Source organism: Sciurus vulgaris, assembly GCF_902686455.1.
Source record: "Sciurus vulgaris genome assembly, chromosome: 13".
Classification (NCBI taxonomy): domain Eukaryota; kingdom Metazoa; phylum Chordata; class Mammalia; order Rodentia; family Sciuridae; genus Sciurus; species Sciurus vulgaris.
The window spans coordinates 25424888-25444743 of NC_136474.1; the positions used below are offsets into that span (position 1 = coordinate 25424888).

Consider the following 19856-nt stretch of genomic DNA (forward strand, 5'->3'; position numbering starts at 1 on the left):
GAGGGGATTGTCCCCCACAGACCTCCAGGCAGAATGCAGGAGGGACTTTCTGTGCCTGGAGCCACAGGTGAAGGTTCCACCCACATCCCCTCTGCTCTGCCTCAAGCGCCCCTGCGTCCTTGTGGCCATTCAGAGGAGGAGGGGCCTTTAGGATGCCAACAGCTCAAGGTTTCTTACCTGGTTTATTTTTTCTTCACAGCTCTGGAGCTGGACAGAAACAGAGTCATAGAAACTGCCCCTCAGAACTTCCGAACCCTGCTAGGAGTGCTTGGAATCGAAGCCGCTCTAGAAAGCCTGATAAAATTGCTTTGTGCAGAGAATGACTAGTTCCCAAACAGGGAACGTGCAGGAATAAGACGCTGCACCGAAATGGAATGCATGTGGCTTGTATTGACTATACGCGTCCTATCTTCCCCTTGGAAACCACACCCTCAGCCGGATGTGGTGGCATGTGCCTATCATCCCAGCTACCTGGGAGGCCAGCCTCAGCAACAGAAGCCCTGTCTCTAGAGAATACACCAGTGCCGGGCATGGAGCTCAGTGGCAGAGCAAGTGCCTGGCACGCGTGAAGCCCTGGGCTCAATCCCCAGCACTGGAAGAAAAAAAAAAAAAAGCTGTCTGTGCAGTTACGCTACATCAGACACTCATGACATGAAAAATACGGCCATTTATAAACAAAATGTCCAACAATTTTTTTTAAAAGTTTGCATTTGAGAAGATGTACCAACAATGGTTGTCACTCTTTAAACCCACCTCACCTCGTTATGCATGATCCAGCCCTGAGAAGCCACCCACCTCCTGCCCCCTGGGGACTTTTGGAAGAGTTGCTGATGGAGCTTCATTTCTTAACATTCCTCAGGACCCAAAGGAGCCACACCCACGCCCGCCTGCCTTCCTGGTCTGCACAGCAAGACCAGGACAGCAAGTCTTGACACGCTCATGTCCCAAAATATGCAGGGCTGGTAACAAACGGTGCTGGGAGGCAGCGACCATGGCATCATTCCTGTCACACAGGGCCTTCACTGGAGACCTCCAGAGGGTCTCAGACGCAGAATGAAGCCAGCCCGTTCCATCAGGATCAGTGCGGGTTCTCACGGCATTGGGGCATCCTGGAGTCCGTGGCAGGCTGGAGGGGCCAGGGCCAGAGCCCATCTTCTCTTCTCCGACAGTAGAGCCTGCGGCCTTCTTCCTGCCCATCCAGCTAGAGTGGGGCCCCTTGCCTGGCTGTAACGCTCCCTCGCCCACCTCCCTGAGAGCCCAGGGTTCCCGCAGAGGGACGCTACCTGGAGAGCATGGCATGCCCAGGCCGCAGTGCCCCACGCCGGGAGAAACCTGTCCCCAAGCGAGGCTGCCGAGACCAGCAGCAGCAAACCACCTTGGATCAAAGCAGTGCGAATGGCTGCTTCCCACCCTCCACCACCCGAGCGTGAGCTTTGTGCACGGGACTCGGGTGGACTCTCCTAGTCCCCATCCTAGCACACAACAGGCAAGCAGAAGGAATAGGGGGTGAACGTACTCAAATGCACAACTATCGTTTTGTGCCCAAGTATAGACCAAAGCAAATATGAGGACAGGATTCAAGAATAAATTCTAAGAGTTGGCTTGATTCAAACAAGTGTAATTCTCAAGTTATCACAAAATTTCCCACAAAAATTTACAATCAGCAAAATATTTTCCTCATTTTTCATGTAGCATTTTCATACAATTCCATGGTTTCACTATTATATGTTACAATAAGCCTTCATCAGTCCCTCAAAATGATATAAATAATCAATCTGTACAACCTGCCATGGTGGAGGAAAAAAAAAAAAAAAAGATTCCCAACAATTTCATAGCAGCGGGGCACACTTTTGGTGACCCCAACAAGGACCCTTGGCACCAGCTAGGAGCCATGCATCTTCGAGAAGCAGGGCCTCGGCAGCCCAACAGGAACGGCAGAGCCCCAGGCCCACACCCCTATAAGCCTCCAGGCAAACCCGGGGAGGAGTGCAGCCCGGGAAGTTCCTCAGCGCCACCCGAGCTGGCTGTCAGGCATGCCCCCCAGCCAGCCACAGCAGCTTAGTGAGTCACAGCTGTGCACCAGCCTCCACAGCAGCCATTTCAGGTAGGAAAGACACTATCTCCCCTAGAGCTAAAATCATAAAGCAGAAACAAAAAGTCAATGCTTTTGTGAGTGGTGTCCATCCTGACCTGAGTCTTGCACTCCCTGCTGACCCTTCACAGAGCCGTGGGCTTCGGCACCTCCACAGGGACCCTGAGTCTAGACCACTCAGAACCGACGTCCACACTAATCCCTGATCACTCTCTGCAGCAGGGAACCACCCAAAACCTGTGTTGATGTGTGGCTCGAATTGAAAAAGTGACCAGTAACAACTGGGAAGGTTCCAGTGGTATCTATGTTTTCCAAAAGTCCAAACCGTAAGATGCTTGTGACAATTCAAGTTTTCTACGTCAGGAGTCTGGTGGTAGGAGATCCAAACCTTGGTCTTATAAGGCTTTTCGCATAGAGAATTAGACGTGAGCCCTGGATGGAGGAAGAACTACCCAGGACGTCTTCCCAGGGTTTAACGGACACTTCCGTTTTAAGAATGTGAGCAGCTTCCTGGGACACCCCGCTCACATCCTACATTCCTTGTCCTGGAAGCTGTTTCTAGTGCTCTTTAATGCCGTGTCTTCAAGAGGCAATCTCACCTCAACAGGGTTAAAAGCAAAAACATTCACAGCCAAAAGTCATCCAGCACAACAGAAAATAGCTCTATCATTCATCTTTCACATTCAAGTTTCAAAGACACTGCAGGGAAAAAGTTTAGACCTTATGGAGAACTAACGTGCAGTCTTCACTTTCCTTCAACCGAGTCGGCACCACGGCGTCGTCTTTGGCATGCACAGTCTTTGAGTAATAGTTGACTATCTTGCTGTCCAGTTTATACTGATGAGGAATGCTCTCGTAGGGCTTGAGGTCAAGGTCCAGCACAGACACGGAGAAGGCGAGCCGGGACCTTGATGAGGGGACGACAGGCCTCTGATCGGAACTGCAAGTAAAACAGCAATTTCAGGAAACACGGACCCTCCAAGTTCTGTCATCCCAGCTCACGAAGCACACCCAGTGTGTGCATCCCATCTATGCCAACTGTATGCACTAGCATGTGAAGCTTCCGCCAAGTAAGTACCTACGTGGCACGGGCCAGCAGGCTGAGCCACACCAGACAAGATGGATGAAGGCCTGGAAGATGGAAAAGCTGCTGTGTGGAAGGCATGAGCGATATTCCCCATGCCCCAGTGGTGTGAACGAATGCTGAAAAGCCACTTTATCACAAGCCAAGTATTACAAAACCTAAGGGAAAGTAAAAAGTTCTGGCTGTTCACCAGCCAGATGGATGAATGCTAAGAACAGACTTCTCTTTATGTGCTTTCCCACGTCTGGTGAGGAACACAGCCTTCTTTTCTGCTCTTCACATTTGGAGAGTGCTCTGGTTTCATGTTTTACTCTCAAATCATACCTTTAGTGCTTGTGTTTTCTCAGGACTTAGTTTTGTAGCATTTATGAACATCAGAATAGTTATGTGCTTATAACAAAGTGAACAATTACTTGTACTTTAAAACACTTTCAGGGCTGGGTGTGGTGGCACATGTCTACAATCCCAGTGACTCAGGAGGCTAAGGAAGGATGATCACAAGTTCAAGGCCAGGAGTAACAAATCAGAGAGGCCCTCTCTCAAACAAAAAAGGGCTGTGGATGTATCGCAGTGGTACAGCACCCCTGGGCTTAACCCTCATTACAAAAAAAAAAAAAACACACACACACACACACACACTTTGAGAATAACTGAATCTGGTCCTGACTGGTCCTTGGATGGCTGTGTATCTATCTGCTCTGCTCAGAAAACTCAGCACACAGCATTCAAATGAGTGACTGAGTGAATTATAAACTGCATTTAGCCCAAAAAAAGTGTTCTGCAGTTCTGGATTCCCCACAATTACTGCTCTCCTTGATTTAGAAACCGTCACAAACAATACCAGTTGCGCAGTCTCCCTCCTAGGACAGCCTGTTCTGAGGATGCTAATAAAGACCTCAGTTCTCAACCTGTTTCAGTATCCTGTTCATAGGAAGAAACAAATCAGGACTCAGTTGCTGGGATCATCACCTACTCTGCTGAATAGCAGAGAACAGCAATTTATTCTGCAAGTTAAGGCTGGGGGTCTCCCTCTGGAAGCTGGAAGGGGTAGCTCATCCTGATGGGCTTGTTATGGAGGGGGCCCAAAGCCCAGCCAGCCAGGACAAGGGACACCTCGATTTCTCAGGTTATATGCAGCATCCAGTAAGACACATGGGAGATGGGAAGGGACCTCTAAGCAGCTCCTGGGGGGCCCTGACCATCTGCTTGACCACAAGCTCCATGTGAACCAAGGGGGTAGGTACCAGCCCCAGCCACCAAAATGTCTGCCTGCCCCCAGGGGCCCTGAGGCTAAGACTGGGCAGGAGACTCCCAGGGCACACATGTCCCTCCTGCCATGACCATGTGTCGCTCTAGTGGCCTCAGATACTGGAGATGGGATAAGCTGGTTGCAGGGAGCTGCTGCCCTCACCTGGACAGTTGGTCTTCAGGGCCCTAAGCAGCAGGGAAGGTGGCCAGGGGAACAGGTAGAGGAGCCAAAGGCTACAGCCAAGGCCCACACATTTTGAATAGGAAATCGAGTAAGGCAGGACTTATGAGACAGGAGGCTGTGGGTAGCTCGCCCTGTGATTCCCTAAATCACAAAATGCCTGCACAGGAAGGTGACTTAAGACCTTTTTGTTTATGACGGAGCAGAAACAGGTGGAGAAGCCTTTATTTTGGGGGTGTGGTAAGCTTACATGCAGTACCCCCTGTGAGCTGCATTTCAGGATCTAAATTTGGTGTTTGCTGTGCACCTCCTGGCTGTGAAGATGACCTGGGACATACCCTGGCCATCATTGGCTTCTGAGAGCCACTGGCTTGGCAGGTGTAGCCACCAGTGAGTATCTTCCCCAAACCAATGCCCGGCTTCCCTTTGTCCTTTATTGTTTTACCTCCTACCTTTAAATATGATTCACGTTTATCTATGCATTTAATTGCATCAGGAAATAAACTCAACTTTGGCAGAGGTCTCAGGATGAAACGTTAAGACAAATATGGAACAGAATCATAAATTTAATAAGCACATGGCCACACCACAGTCCGACTGTTTCCATACTTGGCACATGAAGACTGTTGTCAAGTTTTCAGTCACAGCCATGCTGCACAGCACGCTGCATGGCACCGGGGCCTCCAAGGGCTCCACAGACCAGAGTCTGCAACCGAAATCAGTGTCCTACCCAGGCACACCCCAACCCCCATCCATTTCCCTTAGGCTCACTGCCAATCAAGGCAAAGGAGAGAAGTCTGAGACCAGGCCACCACTACCCACTCTGCCACTGTACAACTGAGTCACATCAAAGCCACTGACAAGTCTCCCCGCCACCTTTTTTTTTTAAAAGAAAAACCCAGAGATGATCTCCCTTTGGCTCTGTAGAGAAAGGACCAAGTAGCACTTTGTGGGTGGTGTCTCCTGCACCTCTGCCCCCAGACTGAGATGCCTACGCGGTAAGGAACCTTCTGGACATGCACGGTCTTCTCGTCTCAGCAAGTGCTAACTTCTGGGCAGCTGGTACCAACTCGATGGGACCCAGCCTCAGCTCCCACAACACGATGCCCGGGTGCTACACACTCCCAGGCACGGGTGCTGGGGGAAGCACATCATGCCTGTCCTTTAGCAGCCTGTTAAGAGGCACCTGTCAGCCTGTGAACCAGCATTTCTCGCAACTTCACTTCAGCACCTGCGTCCAGGCCCTTTCCATTCCCCACAGCCCCACGGGCAGCTGGGTGGCGGGTGATGTCTTCACGGGCCTCTCATCTAACTGCTTAATCCACCTGAGGGTTCCTCAGAACCAGGTGTTGGCGGTGTTTCCTTAGGGGACAACGGGACTTTTTAGCTGAACAGGACCACCATTTCTGAGCTTCAGTTATGCCCTGTACGTGCTCCTCAGCACGTTTCACACTGGACAACTGACAATTCTGTGCCTCCAGGGAACAGAATTCCTAGGAATGGTTTAGCACAAAAGCACCAGAACAATAGGTGGTTGGCAGCTAGTGATGGAGGTCATCCTGACACAGCAACACGTTAGAACAACACGGAACATTCCAGACAATACGTGGAGGGTTTGGTAGCCCTGGAGATCAGCAAAAGTGCTGTTTAATGATCATTACCAAGCTCATTTGAATTCCTGAAGAATCATGGGAGAGGAATGTAAGACACAAGGACACGAGGCGGGCTGCACTGGTGATTCAGAGGAGGCGGCAAAACGATGGCGACAGTCACCCAGGTCAGCACGTCCCACTAACCTGTACAGACTATGGACAAGGCCCACAGGGAACCCAGGCCACCTCAGGTATGAGAGCCCAGAGGGGCCTTGAGCCTCCTTCAAAGCAATCTGCCACATTATCCACCCGCTTCTCCACCCTTAGGGTATTTTCTTAGAAAACAGTAAGAGCCAGGCATGCTGCTCAGGACACGGGCTCCAAGTTCCACATGTGCGACACAGCAAGACCCTGTCCCAAAGTGAGAAATAAAAGGGCTGGAAATGTGGCTCAGCGGACGAACTCCGGAGTCTAATCCCCAGGACCAAAAAATACTGAAAGTGATGATAAAATACCTAACGAAACACTCGTTTCTAGTTAATCACCAGAAATGTCTTTGACAGGATTATTAACTTACAGAACGCAAGATATTAAGTAAGCTGAGGAACAGTGGTTCTGTCAGGGGGTCAACTGAGTTTGGGAACCTGCTTGACCCGTTATCCCACAAGTCCATTATTCCAAGGGTAGGTGACATGCAACAGGAGCCTCACCTGGTATCCTGCAGACACGGGGAGAGTGCGATCATGATGGAGCAGTCCTTGGCAGTCATGGCGACTCGGTACTGCTGCACCTGCGGAGGAGAATGGTCAGCACCAGGTCACGCTCATAGCTACCACACCACCCCGCGTGGACCAGCCAGGTCCAGGAACTGGTTCCCACGCAGAAGCTGGGGTGAAGTTAGGAGTGTGGCCCACACAGAGCCGGGATGTGGGGGTCCCTGCAGCGAGAACACCAGGTCTGCCCGCTGCCCCCGCCCTCTCACAGGGCCTCTGCTCCTGCACTGAACCATGACTTGTCTCCAGCAAGGAAAGCAGCAAGTTGCCTCAGCTCCCTGGCATTTGGCCACACTGAGCACTGAGCAGGCCCTGCATGCAGGACACCCGAGAGCATGACATGCTGGCTCTTCAGCTCCTGCGACCCAACAGGCACCACTGGTGTCCACACAGATATGAGGAAATTGAGGCACAAACAATGAATGGCAGGTGACGGCAGGGTGGGACCCATGCCCAGGTGCCATGGCTCTGAAGCCCCTGCTGCTCCACACCTCAATACCAGCAAACAAAGATGGGCGCCATGGACTTGTAGGGACACCCAGCAGCGTCCAAAGCAGACACTCCATGCCTACACAACAGCGACAAGAGATCAAAAAGACAGTCACCAAAACACCCACAACTGTCCCCTCTACAATGCACAATTTGAGGCATTTTTCCTCTTTCTTTGGACTTTATGTCTCACTTAAGTTTTTAGTCTGGATGGCTCCCACTTTAAAAACAGACTAATCACAGAAAAAGAGCTGGCCTCGCCGTGTGTGCTGATGACAGATCAGCGCCCCGGGCCCCCACTTGAACCCTTTCCTTTGGCTTCATGCAGGAGGCTCCTCCCTGGGAAACCTCAGAGCTGCCCCTCCCCAGGCAGGTGTGGGGAGGAGCGGGAGCACCTTCGCCCCAGAGAGACACCAGCTCCTATCCCCACACCCTATTCAGGTATTTTATATAGCAGACACCAAAAGTCCAGTGCAAAAGCTCTAAAGAGCCAAATATAATAAAGGCTACAAAACGTTTATCCTTAGCAGCTACAAGCCCTTCTAACCAAGAAACAAACATGAAACGCTGTAAGACTCCCCAGATTTAAAAACTAAAGAGCTATTACTTGATACAGTTCTAATCCAAAGGTTAAAGACTGTAAGATGGGGAAAAACACATGCAACGTCAAACAGTCTCAACGCTGAGAAGCGGACCCAACTGACAACTACACACACACACACACACACACACACCCACCCCTCCTGTCCACACGGCCTGGCTCTGCGTCTCATGTACATCCTCTAAGTGTGAAAATACGACACTCTTACTGCTAATCGAGGAAATACAAATATGACAACACTATACTCTCCACTCTTCAGATGGCAAAGCTCTGTCTCTGACATGAACTGAAGGGACACCTTTTCCCTGCGGGTGGAGCTGAAGCAGGTAACGGGTCAGCTCGGCTGCCGAGGCAGAGGCCGACTACACAGCTCAAGAGAACATCAGGAACTCGGCTGAGGCAGAGCTGCCGAGGCAGGGAGGACCAAGGCACCTGGTCCGCTTTCCAGGGGAGGGCTTTCTAGTTCTGGAAGGTTGGCTGAAAGTCACTTTTAACCACCCTCCAGGGCTGTGGGGACAGTCACCATGATGAACCCCTTCTCGGAGTTAATGTGCAGAATGTGCTCCTTTAAGATGAAATGCGAGCCAAAGTCGGAGGCCCTGCTGGGAGCAGAAGCTTGACTTCCAAGATGTTCAATCATCGAAACTGATTAAAATGACTCCAGCTTGCTAGAGCTTCTGAGGCCTCTTGGCAGAAGCAAACCTAAATTCACTCTGGAAAAACATGATCCCAGGCCTTAAATTGTTTCTAAAATAATTGCAAATACAGTTTCTGGCACACAGGCAAAAAATATGCAGGCGCAATAAGACAGAACAACACAAATGTAAACCAACAATAAATAAAAACACAAGACAGGGAAACAAACAAGAATCTCCATGCTGTCCACTCAGTTTTGCTGAGAAATGGAAAATGCTCTTTTAAAAAAAAAAAAGTGAGCCTCCAATAGTGGACTCACACCAGGGACTTCAGCTGGGGAGCCAACACACACACACACACACACACACACACACACACACACACACACGCTGCTGTGTTCAAAGAACACAGACAAAACAATTTCAGAGGACAACTGGAAACTATAAAAATGAACCACTTAGAAACCTAGAACAAAAAAATACAAAAAATTCATATTAGGAATTCAATGTAGTGCTAACAGCATATTAGAAAAATGTGAAGAGACTGACACGTCGAGGAACGGGGATGATCTCAACAACTGACAAGGCTGACAGCGACCCACCAGCACTTCTCCTGACTGGCAGTTTCTTCATGGAGGATTAGGGCTGTGGTCATGGGGAAGGAACACTGTTCTTGAGGCAGCCCTCCAGAGATGGGGACTCGCCAACCCAGCACTTGGCATACGCCAAGGCGCCCACTGACCACGGTGGTTTGAAGGATCTTCCACTGTTTCTTCCAAAGCGACCGGCATTCCCCACATTATTCACTCTTTACAGTTGAAATGCAAATATTACTGAGCAAGTAAAGACACTACCACAGAACCTAGTGTTGTAAACCTAGTTATCCCCAAAGAGATATAAGCAGGACAAAGAAGGGTAATTTGTGGGCAGGAACAAAGAGGAGATGAGGAAAACTTAAAAAGAAAGAAAATGCTAAAGAGAATTGGAAGACGGATCAAAAGAAAATATCCAGAATGAAGTGGGAAATGGGAAACAGCTGGGAAATAGAGGAAAGGGTGCAAGACATGGAAGATGTGTCTAATCTACATACAGAAGAATCCAGAAGAGAGAGAATGGGCAAAGACAACTGTGACAAACTTAAGGCCACAAGTTTTCCCACACTATACACAGACATCAACACAGCTAAGAAAGCCCAAAAAGAAAAAAAAAAAAAAAAAATCACTTATACATATGGTTAAATAAAATCAGAATTCATTGCCAGCAGGTGCACACTAAAGGAAATGTCAAAAGGTGTTCTTCAGACAAAACCTAAGTGACCCTATGTGAGCTCAGATGCGGGGCAGTGCAGGTGGCACACGGGTGGAGAGCAGCAGGGATGCTGGCTCCTGGAGCTGACACGGGCACCAACGCAAGCAGCAGCAGCAGCAGAAGCAGGTACCTAGGAAGCCCGTGCTGTCCCAGAGGAGGGTCAACCACTAAACCCTCAGAGTTGACAGCCTGTTGTGGCAGCAGGAAAAGCACTAACAGAAAAGGAAAGGCTCACTTCCCAACAAACAGAGCAGGAAGAAGTTACAGAAAGAGGAAATTATTCAAACTAAGTAGAAAAAGAGAATGATCAAGGCAAAAAAGAATAAAATCAAAAATCATATGGTAGAATAATCAAGGTAAGACAATTAACAAAATCCAAAATCATCACAGTATAAAAGGATCAAAAGTTAATTTTTATAAAACAAAAAAAAATTGGGAAGCGGGGACTGACGAAGACAGTGCCTTAGTCTGTTCAGGCTGCTGTAACAAAATAGAGTGGCTTATAAACAGAAATGTCTCCCCCCGACCCCCCTAGTACTGGGGATTGATCCCGGGGTGCTTTACCACTGCCACAGCTCTTTTAAAAATTTTTTGAGGCAGGGCCTCGCTAAATTGCAGAGGCTGGCCTTGAAGTTGAGATATTCCTGCCTCAGCCTCCCCAGTTGCTGAGGTCACAGGTACATACCACCACACACAGCAGAAATTTATTTCTCTCAGCTCTGAAGGCTGAGACCTTGGCTCAAGGCACCAGCAGATTTGGTTCTGGTGAGGGCTTATTTCCTCATAAAGAGCCAACTTCTCTATGCCACACAGCATAGCTCTCTGGGCCTCTTAGGTAAGGGCAATAATCCACGTTATGAGGGCCTCCAACCTCACGACCTAATCGCCTCCCAAAGCCCCACTTCCTGACCACCGCCTTGGGAGTTAGGGTTTCAACAATGGATTGGGGGGTAGGGACACAAACATTTAAGACACAGCAGACAAAGAAAATACCAGTCATGGGGCTGGGGAGATAGCTCAGTCGGTAGAGTGCTTGCCTTATAAGGCACAAGGCCCTGGGTTCGATCCCCAGCACCCAAAAAAAAAAAAAAAAAAAAAAAGAAAAGAAAATACCAGTCATAGGAATAAAAGAACATTTCTCCAATCCAATAAAACAGTGAAAGTTAAACAAGTATTTCTCAGAAAATCATATGCCCTATTACTGAAAATGCAGATAAAAAGAGACAAATTTATAGATAAAAGAAACCTACCAAAACTAATAAAAGATGAAATAGAAAATCTGATACTGAAGCTGGATGAGGTGGCGCATGCCTGTTAATCCCAGCCCCCTAGGAGGCTAAGGCAGGAGGATCAAATTCAAAGCCATCCTGGGCAACTTGGTGAGAGCCTTTCTCAAAATTTTAAATAGTTATGTGCCCAGAAATGGGAACAAAGACCTAATATATATAAAAATGTTGAAAGGGCTGGGGGTGCAGCTCAGCACTGGAGCATTGGCCCAGCATGCACGAAGTCCTGGGTATTACCCCCAGTACCTTAAAAAACAAAAGTGAAAAACATGTTAGAACAAACTGATGTATTAACCACATTGAGAAAAAAAAAATCATATGCTCATATCAATAGAAACAGAAAAGGCATTGATAAAATTCAACTTCCACTCTTGACCAAAAATAAAACAAATTTGATAAGTCATCTATTTTAAAACAAAAATCCTACACTAAATAGTAAAATTCTCTTTGAGAGTCATAACAAAACCAACATTCCCATTCTCATGAACTAACTATATACCATGAAGCAAAACAGGTGAAAGGCACAAGGATCGGAAAGAAAAAAAATTAAACTCAGATTATGACTATGTACAAAGAAAATCCAAAAGCAGCTTAAATTGTTAGTGAGTGAAGTTGATGGAGAAACACATCAAAAGAAAAAACCCGACCAAAATATGCCAGTATAACCAAAACATTTTAAGATGAAGTTTTTAAAGATAACAGTTATATCTAAAACTATGGAACATCCCTAAATACAAAGAAAAATAAGATCCCTCTAAAGAAAACCATAAAACATTATTTTATCACTAATAAACCTAAAAAAGTGGAAAACATCCATGTTGGAAGTCAGTCCCATGTAGACATCAACATCTGCTGTCCTTTTAATACCACACCAACCAGAAGCCCAGCAGTTTGGTTCATGAACTGAACCAGGTGAACTCAACTGATGCAGACACGCAAAAGGTCGAGAACAACCCAAGGCACGGTTTAAAGCCAAAACATTCTTGGAGAAGAAATGTGATATTGTGAAATATATATTAGGTCTTTGTTCCTATTTCTGGGCACACAACTACCGAAATCCTTGGAATTGCTCAAGTGATAAGTAATTTTTTGGCGCTAGAGGAGCTGGCTGGTGGTTGGTCACTGGAAAGACCACAGCAGGATTACAGTTGGGACTTTCACAGCCCAAACCCCTAGCATCTGGAGAGGGAACAGGGACTGAGGTTAAACAGATCACCAATGGCCAGTGACATAATCAATCATGTCTGTATAAGGAAGCCTCCATCGAACCCCACCAGTCAGGGTTCTGAGAGCTTCCTGGAAGGGGGCACCTTGCCCGTGCAGCTCAGCATCTGTGGCCTTTGTAACATCTTTATAACAAACCAATAAACACGGTCCCCTGAGTTCTCCAAGCCACTCCAGCAAATTAATCAAACCCGAGGTGGGGACTGTGGGCACCCTGATCTATAGGATGATAAAAGGAGTCCCCCTATCAACCACAAAGATGTACCTCAGTGTTTGGGACAATTCCGTACAAAAAGAAAAGCCTACTCATGCCATTCCAGGAACAGATCACAGATGACTGCTCACCAAGTGTGAAAAGCAAGGCAATAACTTTTTCCCCCATGCTGGGGATCAAGCCCAAGGGCTCTTGCTTGCTAAGGAAACGCTCTATCACCAGGCATACCCCGCTCCCCACAGTATCAAGATTTGGGGTTATTTATTTATTCAGTACTGGGGATTGATCTTGGTCACATTTACACCCATTTACAGTCCTTTTTAAAATTTTTATTTTATTTCTTCTACTAGTTGTACATGACAGAATGCATTTATATATTTTGATAGCTCATACATAAATGAAGTGTAATCTCATTTTTCTGATTATACATATTGCAGGATCACATCAGTCATGCAGTCATACATGCACATGAGGTCATAATGTCTGTTTCACTCTACTGTCCTTACCCCATACCCCTTCCCGCCCTTCACTCCCCTCTACCTAAAGTAACTTCTATTCTTCACTAGCCCCCACTCCCTTATTGTGAATTAGCTTCCACATTCAGCCTTTGCTTTTTTGGGTTTGGCTTATTTCACGTGGCATGAACCCACTCCCTCCATTCACCAGCCCCCAGTCCTTTTTACTTTTGAACTGAGACAGAGTCTCACTAAGTTACCCTCACATTTGTAATCTTCCTGCCTCAGCCTCCTGAGTAGTTGGGATTACCGGCAAACACCACAGCACCTAGCCTCACAATAACATTTTTAAAGAAAGTATCTTTAGGAGTTTAGGATAAAAAGACTTCTGGAATAGAAAAAAAGACTATAAAAAAAATCACAGTCTTAAACTATTTTGAAACTAAGAACCTCCCTTGTCCTAAGGACTTCGTGAAACATGAGAAGACAAGTTGAAGAGTGGAAGAGGCTATCTGGGGCGCACAGAACTGACGTACAACTCTATGGAAAACTGGGCGAGAGACTGACATGGGTACTTCACAAGCCAACAAAATCCAATGAACATAAGGAAAGGTGCTTACTCTCACAAGACACTGCTACACACCAGAATGGCTAAGATCCGCAAGATGCCACTAAGTGCTGGAGCGAGGAGCACAGGCTGCTCCCCCTGTTGTCAGGAACACAACAGGTAAAGCTACTGGGCAGGATCTACTATAGTTAACACCCCTCCGGCCCAGAAATCCCACCCCTAGGGATAGAGCCAAGAAAGGAGCACATGCACGTTGAAGGATCAGTATAAGAGGGCTAGCTTCCAGCAGCTTTAGTCACACCACCAGGAACACAAAAGTCCACAAACAGCATAGCAAAACTGAAGCCTGTCCATTCCTATGGAGCAATGAAAACGTGGCAGAGCACGCAATCATGAAGCTGCACCTCAGAATAGTGTACAGAGGAAAACAGAAAACACCACTACAAGACACATGAGCACATGGACAGCCTGAGTCCATATAAAACTCAAACAGGACAAACTACACCCACAGGAACACAGGTCAGTAAGATGTGCTCTGCCAGGACACCAACAAGGACTCGGGCAGCTGCTTCTATTCCCTGTGGCCCCACAGGGGTTGTTCTGTCACAAATCACTGGGCTGTACATTTTTCTATCTGAGCACTTTTCTGTTTATGCTATTATTTCATGATACAAAATGAAATAAAAGCTTAGAAAATTAAAGTTGAAATACTAGGAACTTCTAGTGTTTGTGAGGGTGGAGAGAACAGCGTCTTCAAGTTGCAAGAAAGAACTAAATTAGTGGGCTGGGGCTGGGCTCAGTGGTTGAGCGCTTACCTAGCATGTGTGAGGCCCTGGGCTCGATCCTCAGCACCACATAAAAGTAAATAAATAAAATAAAGGTACTGTGTCCATGTACAACTAAAAAATACATTAGAAAAAAAAAGAACCAAATTAGTAAAAATCTTTTTCATAGGATATTGTGTTAAGATCTATCAAAATAAACCCAACAACTTTAGTTCTAAGGATCTGATATTTAAATGCTTGTGTGTATAAGGGTGAAAGTACAACAGCATAAATACTGACCTTAACAGTAACGTGAACACCACCAGCGACAGTGGCCTAACTACACCAAAGAAGAGACAAGGGTTTGGAGGACTTCAGGAGCCCTACTACAAAGTGAGAAATCCCGGTGAGGTTCCTTTTCTTGCAGAAAATAAGAGAAACCCCCAATTCCACCCCATCTTCTAACTGATGAAATTTTAATCTTCGCTAAGTGACAAAAGGGACCACAAAGGACCACAAAGTGAATATCCCATTCATATGCGTCATCTAGAACAGACGAATCTTACAGAGAAGGCAGGTGGTGGTAGCTTAGGGCTAAGAGGAGTGAGGGGACAATGGAATGACAGCCAAAGGCCAGGGTGTTTTTATTTAAATGAGGCACAGCTCCTAAAATCACCTGTGATGAGGGCTGCACAGGTGTAAAGACAGTGACATCACGGCTCTGTGAACTTCAAGTGGGTACATTGTACAGCATACAAATTATATCTTTAAAAATATTAACAATGGCTTGAGGTACAGCTCAGTCCATCCCCAACACCCAAAAAGTTGATTTTTAATTTTATAAAAAAATACAAACAAGATACTAGATAAAAACTGCACACATGTTGGGAGAGATAAATGAAGTCTCCCAAGTTCCATACTGACGTGGGGAATGGGGTGGTAAATAACTGATCAAGCTTGGATTTTACATATGCAAGGTCAAACGGACAGGTGGCCATTCACAGGACAGAATCAGAAGGCGTAACTTCCAAACCAGTGGAACAAAAAATGGAATTAAACTGACAAGAAGCAGTGCAGAGCCCAGCACACCAAGGGCAGAGGCCGCACCCAGCCCCACCACCTAATCCTGTGAATAGAGCTTTCCTGGGGCACAGAAGTGCTGAATGCATCCTCCTGTCATGTACAATAAATTAGAACAAATAAAAAAAAGTGCTCGTTTGTGTCCTGTCAGTGGCTACTTCTGAGCTCTGATGGCAGAGCTGAGCAGCTGCCAACCAAGACAGCAGGTCCACATGGCCTGGATCATTTGTGGCTGGCCCTTCACAGGAAGTTCACTGACTCCTGTTCCAGAGACTATGTGACAGCCAGAGATACAAGGACTTCAGTGTCCTGAGCAATGAAATTAACACTCCTCCAGAAGCACAAGGTTCAATTAAATAAACAGGAGAAAAAGACTTCTGCACCAGAATGTTCTCAGTCCACTCCCCAGCTCCAGCATCATAACCACCCTCTCCAGACTCAGCTACCAGAACCTGAGCCTTAAAAAAAAAAAGAAGAAGAAACCCTTACATGCCAACCCTGGAAGACCTCAAGGCACATTTTCCCAGATTCCCCCAATTGTGGCATCTTGCAAAACTACGGTCCAATATCATGGTGAGGAGCACAACCTTGATAAATCCATGACCTTTCTCAGGTCTCCCAGGTTCCATGTACGTGTGTTTTTTATCACGTGTAGGTTTGTGCAGCCACCACCAGTCAAGGTACAGAATAGTCCCACTACCAAAGGGACCTTGAGGTGTGACTTTTTTTTTTTATATATATATTTTTAGTTGTAGGCGACACAATACCTTTATTTTTATGTGGTACTGAGGCTTGAACCAGGGCCTCACGTGTGCTAAGTGAGCGTGCTACCCCTGAGCCACAACCCCAGCCCAGGTTTGACGTTCTATAATCACCTCCTCTCCAACTCCTGGCAACACTAATCCATCATTTCAAGAATGTTACACATGTGGAATCGGCAGTGTGCCACCTTTGGGGACTGACTTTTGTCACTCAGTAAAGCTCCCTGGCCACCCATCCAGCAGCTGTGCAGATGAAGAGGTCGTTCCTTTTTCTTGCTGAGTGCAGTTCCAGGTATGGTTGCACCACAGCCTGCCTAACTTGTGTAGTTGCCTGCTGAAAAACACTCGGGCTGTTTCCAATTCTTAGCTGTGAACATCCCTGTACAGTTTGGGGGTGAGCCTAAGACCTCAACTCTCTGGGAGGGTGCTGAGGCTGGGCTGTATGGGAATGGCACACTTGGCACCTTGACTGTGTTCCAGAGAGGTGGTGCCATCCTCCAGCCCCTCCAGCAATGCATCCAAGATCCAGTTTCTCTGCAACAGCATTTAGTGCGTCCTGGTTGTCAGATTTCAACCAGATTAGCACAGCTGAGGGCTGACTTGCTTTAGTCTCTGACAAGACGAGACTACATCTGAAGTTTAAAGATTAGAACTTCAAAGTAATACATGTTTAATTAGTTAGGAGATTGAAAAATATAGAGAAGTATAAAAGAAAGTTCTGCATCTTCTATTGGAAGACAAAGAAAGGCAATGCTGGTGTTTATTGGGAGCTGATGGACCCGAGCATCAGTGCTGTGTGGCAGCCTCTGCTGCATTATCCTGACTCTGAGGTTCCACTCTGGGACCTTCCCTCACCCTTGAGGAGGCTCTGCCTGTGCCTCAGCTCACTCCCATGGCCCTGGGTTCCAGGTTTATCTCAGGCACTAGGAGGCTCTTGGCTCTCCTCCTCCTCAGACATTCTACAGCTGTGGCCATGGCAACGAAGGCATTAGGGCTCTGTCAACAGGGGGAACCAAGACAGTTCCAGGATGGGACAGACGATGCCCTGGGTGGTCATGCATGAGCAGGACCTCACTCTGAGAACAGGAATTTGTCACCATTTGAGAAACCTGGTAAACCTATGACCCCCTCTTGGAATATTTTTAAAGGCATAAAATAAAACCATGTGTGACCATGTAAAATATTGAATTTTCTTAAAAGAAAATGATTTCCAAAGTAATACACAGTAACACCTCAGGCAGTGAAGACTACGACCACACCCTGAGATGTCTGTGACTATGGAGGGAGAGGAAGGCCTGGCCTCCCAGTGGCTGAGGCCCAGTCCTGCTTACGCACAAGGTCATGCCACTTTCATAATGGAAGGAAATGTTAACTTTCAGGTAGACGTGAGTGAAAATAAAGATGCAATATTCTTCCTACCAATTTCATAAGGCACTGAATTGCCTGAATTTCACAGAGCCAGAAAATACAGTCAGACCTCCTCTGAAAGAGCCTGTCCTGGGTTGCCTGTGCCTCTGCTCTGGGTGAAAAAGCAGCCATGCACACACGGCCTTGGGTGTGGTCTGGGCCCCGGCCCCTGGCCAGGGCCTCAAGGAGAGGGATGGTTGGTGTTGAGTTCATTCCAAAGCTGCTGTAGGGGTATGAGGACTGACCACGGTCCCAACCAGGTGGCCCCTGGGACAACACTCACTAGGCCCTTCCTTTCACGTGGACAAGCAGGAGCAGAAACCGAACCAGGAGAGACATTCCTTGGACACTGTACTGGCCCTGGCCTATCTAGGGGAATCTGTAGTCACCATTTTTTTAGATTCTCTAGCGTTCTGCTGTCACATCTAGAAGTAGGAGTGGGAAAACCCCAAGTCAAGGCTAAGAGCCTCAGGAGCACACAGTGCTTCCAGAGGGGCCCGCTCACCTTTGTTAATGCAAAGGCCACTGTCCCATCATCCTCAGTGGACAGATCAAGCAGCTTCTGGTAAAAGGCTTCGTCATAAGGCCCATCTATTTGTAATGTTTTTCTGAAGAGGACAGTAAAAAAAAAAAAAAAAAAAAAAAAAAAAAAAAAAAAAAAAAAAAAAAAAAAAAACACACAGGATGACAAAGCTACTTGGAAATTATTTCTTAAATTGCTAACACATCATATAGCATGGAGCAGAATTGAACAATCCCACATTTCATTTTATAAGGCAACTGACAGATCTATTCCTTCTTCATATTAAACCTGGTTCTGAAGCATTAAGGTCTGAAATAACCCAGCAAGACCAAGGCCAGGGAGCCCTGAGGCTGGGCCCTCTCCAGGAGGTTCCAAAGGCAGCTAGTGAGGCAGGAGCAGAGCCAGCCCCATCTCACACTGCAGGGGCCCCAGTGCAGGCACAGGGAACCAGGCTCAGCTGACAAGAAAGCTTGGAGACTCCTGGGAACAGTCGCAACAGTGTTCCATGCAGCAGCCCATGGAACAACACTGCCCTCTACAGGCTTCGCCCTGACTCAGGATTTTGAAATAGTTCAGTTCACAGATGTGCTTTCTTTTACTGCAAAGAGGTAGTAAAAGAAAAACCACTGATCTAGTTAGTAAAACCAGTAATCTCATGCACCTGGGTTTCTCCTCACAAGGTACCACATTCCCAGCCAGGTTATGGCACTTGGGTGCAAGGGGAGGAGGCCGGCAGGCATTGTCCTCCTGGAGCCAGGCACCAGGTGGCTCGTTCTATCCTTGAACTGGGGAGACCTTGGCCCTGGCCCACCGTAGCCTCCCTCAGATCCAGCCTCACCTCTGCTCAGGAAACTCCTCCAGATACCGCTCAATCCGGTTGTACAGAGGGTAGAGGCCCTCGATGTCCAGAAGGTCCAACATCTGCACCTGGAGGGTTTTGTACAGAAGACAGCCCTTCGGTAACCCCGAGCGCTCTGGGGTGTTTTTTCCTACCAAGAACATTAGGGGAAAACGAGAGCAGGTTTATTATCAGACTGAAGACCATGGAGGGAGACAGGCTGGTGCAGACTGCAGGGTCCACCCTGGGCTCAACTGTGGGGCACCATCACCAGTGAGGACTGGACCCTGCCTGGTGCTGAGGGCAGACGCCACGCCCACCTCAGAGCTGTGGGGCCAAACACACTCAAACCATGCTGGCCACACTAGCACAGGCATGAAGGAGAGGAACTGAGCATTTCACTCTGCGCCTGTGCTCTCCAGACACACCTCTCCTCCGCAGAGCATCCACTAACGCCCATCACACTCGCCCCAGAAATCCTCATGATTAAGCTTAGAGACAAGTCTCCTTCTAAGTAAGACAAGGTCCAGAACTGCAAAAGATCACGCTGACACTCCCAAATCTGAGAGGCCACAAAGGACAATCAAGACCCTGTCTCCAGAGTTGAGAGCCACAAATCCACACTGAGAAGGGATAAAGCCTGGCTGCCCTCAGAGCAAGTTCAGAACTGGCCATGCCAAGCCAGGAACAGTGGTCAAAGCCACCGACAAGGACACATCCTCATAGGGACTGA

At 47.5% G+C, this 19856-nt stretch overlaps 2 protein-coding genes across 2 annotated transcripts in view; one reads left to right on the forward strand and one right to left on the reverse strand.

Annotated features, from left to right (window-relative positions):
* CENPP (centromere protein P) overlaps positions 1-1858 on the forward strand; it is a 246755-nt gene extending 244897 nt beyond the window's left edge. Inside the window, exon 8 of the mRNA XM_079109453.1 lies at positions 200-1858. Coding sequence (XP_078965579.1) covers positions 200-327 — 128 coding nt within the window. The 3' untranslated portion in view covers positions 328-1858. The remainder of the gene's footprint in view (positions 1-199) is intronic.
* The window catches only part of IPPK (inositol-pentakisphosphate 2-kinase), a 51566-nt gene continuing 33316 nt past the window's right edge, over positions 1607-19856 (reverse strand). The window contains exons 10-13 of the mRNA XM_079109447.1: positions 19124-19274; positions 18268-18370; positions 6908-6987; positions 1607-3032 (exon numbers count right to left, since the gene is read on the reverse strand). Of these exons, the coding sequence (XP_078965573.1) occupies positions 2807-3032; positions 6908-6987; positions 18268-18370; positions 19124-19274 (560 nt within the window). The 3' untranslated portion in view covers positions 1607-2806. The remainder of the gene's footprint in view (positions 3033-6907; positions 6988-18267; positions 18371-19123; positions 19275-19856) is intronic.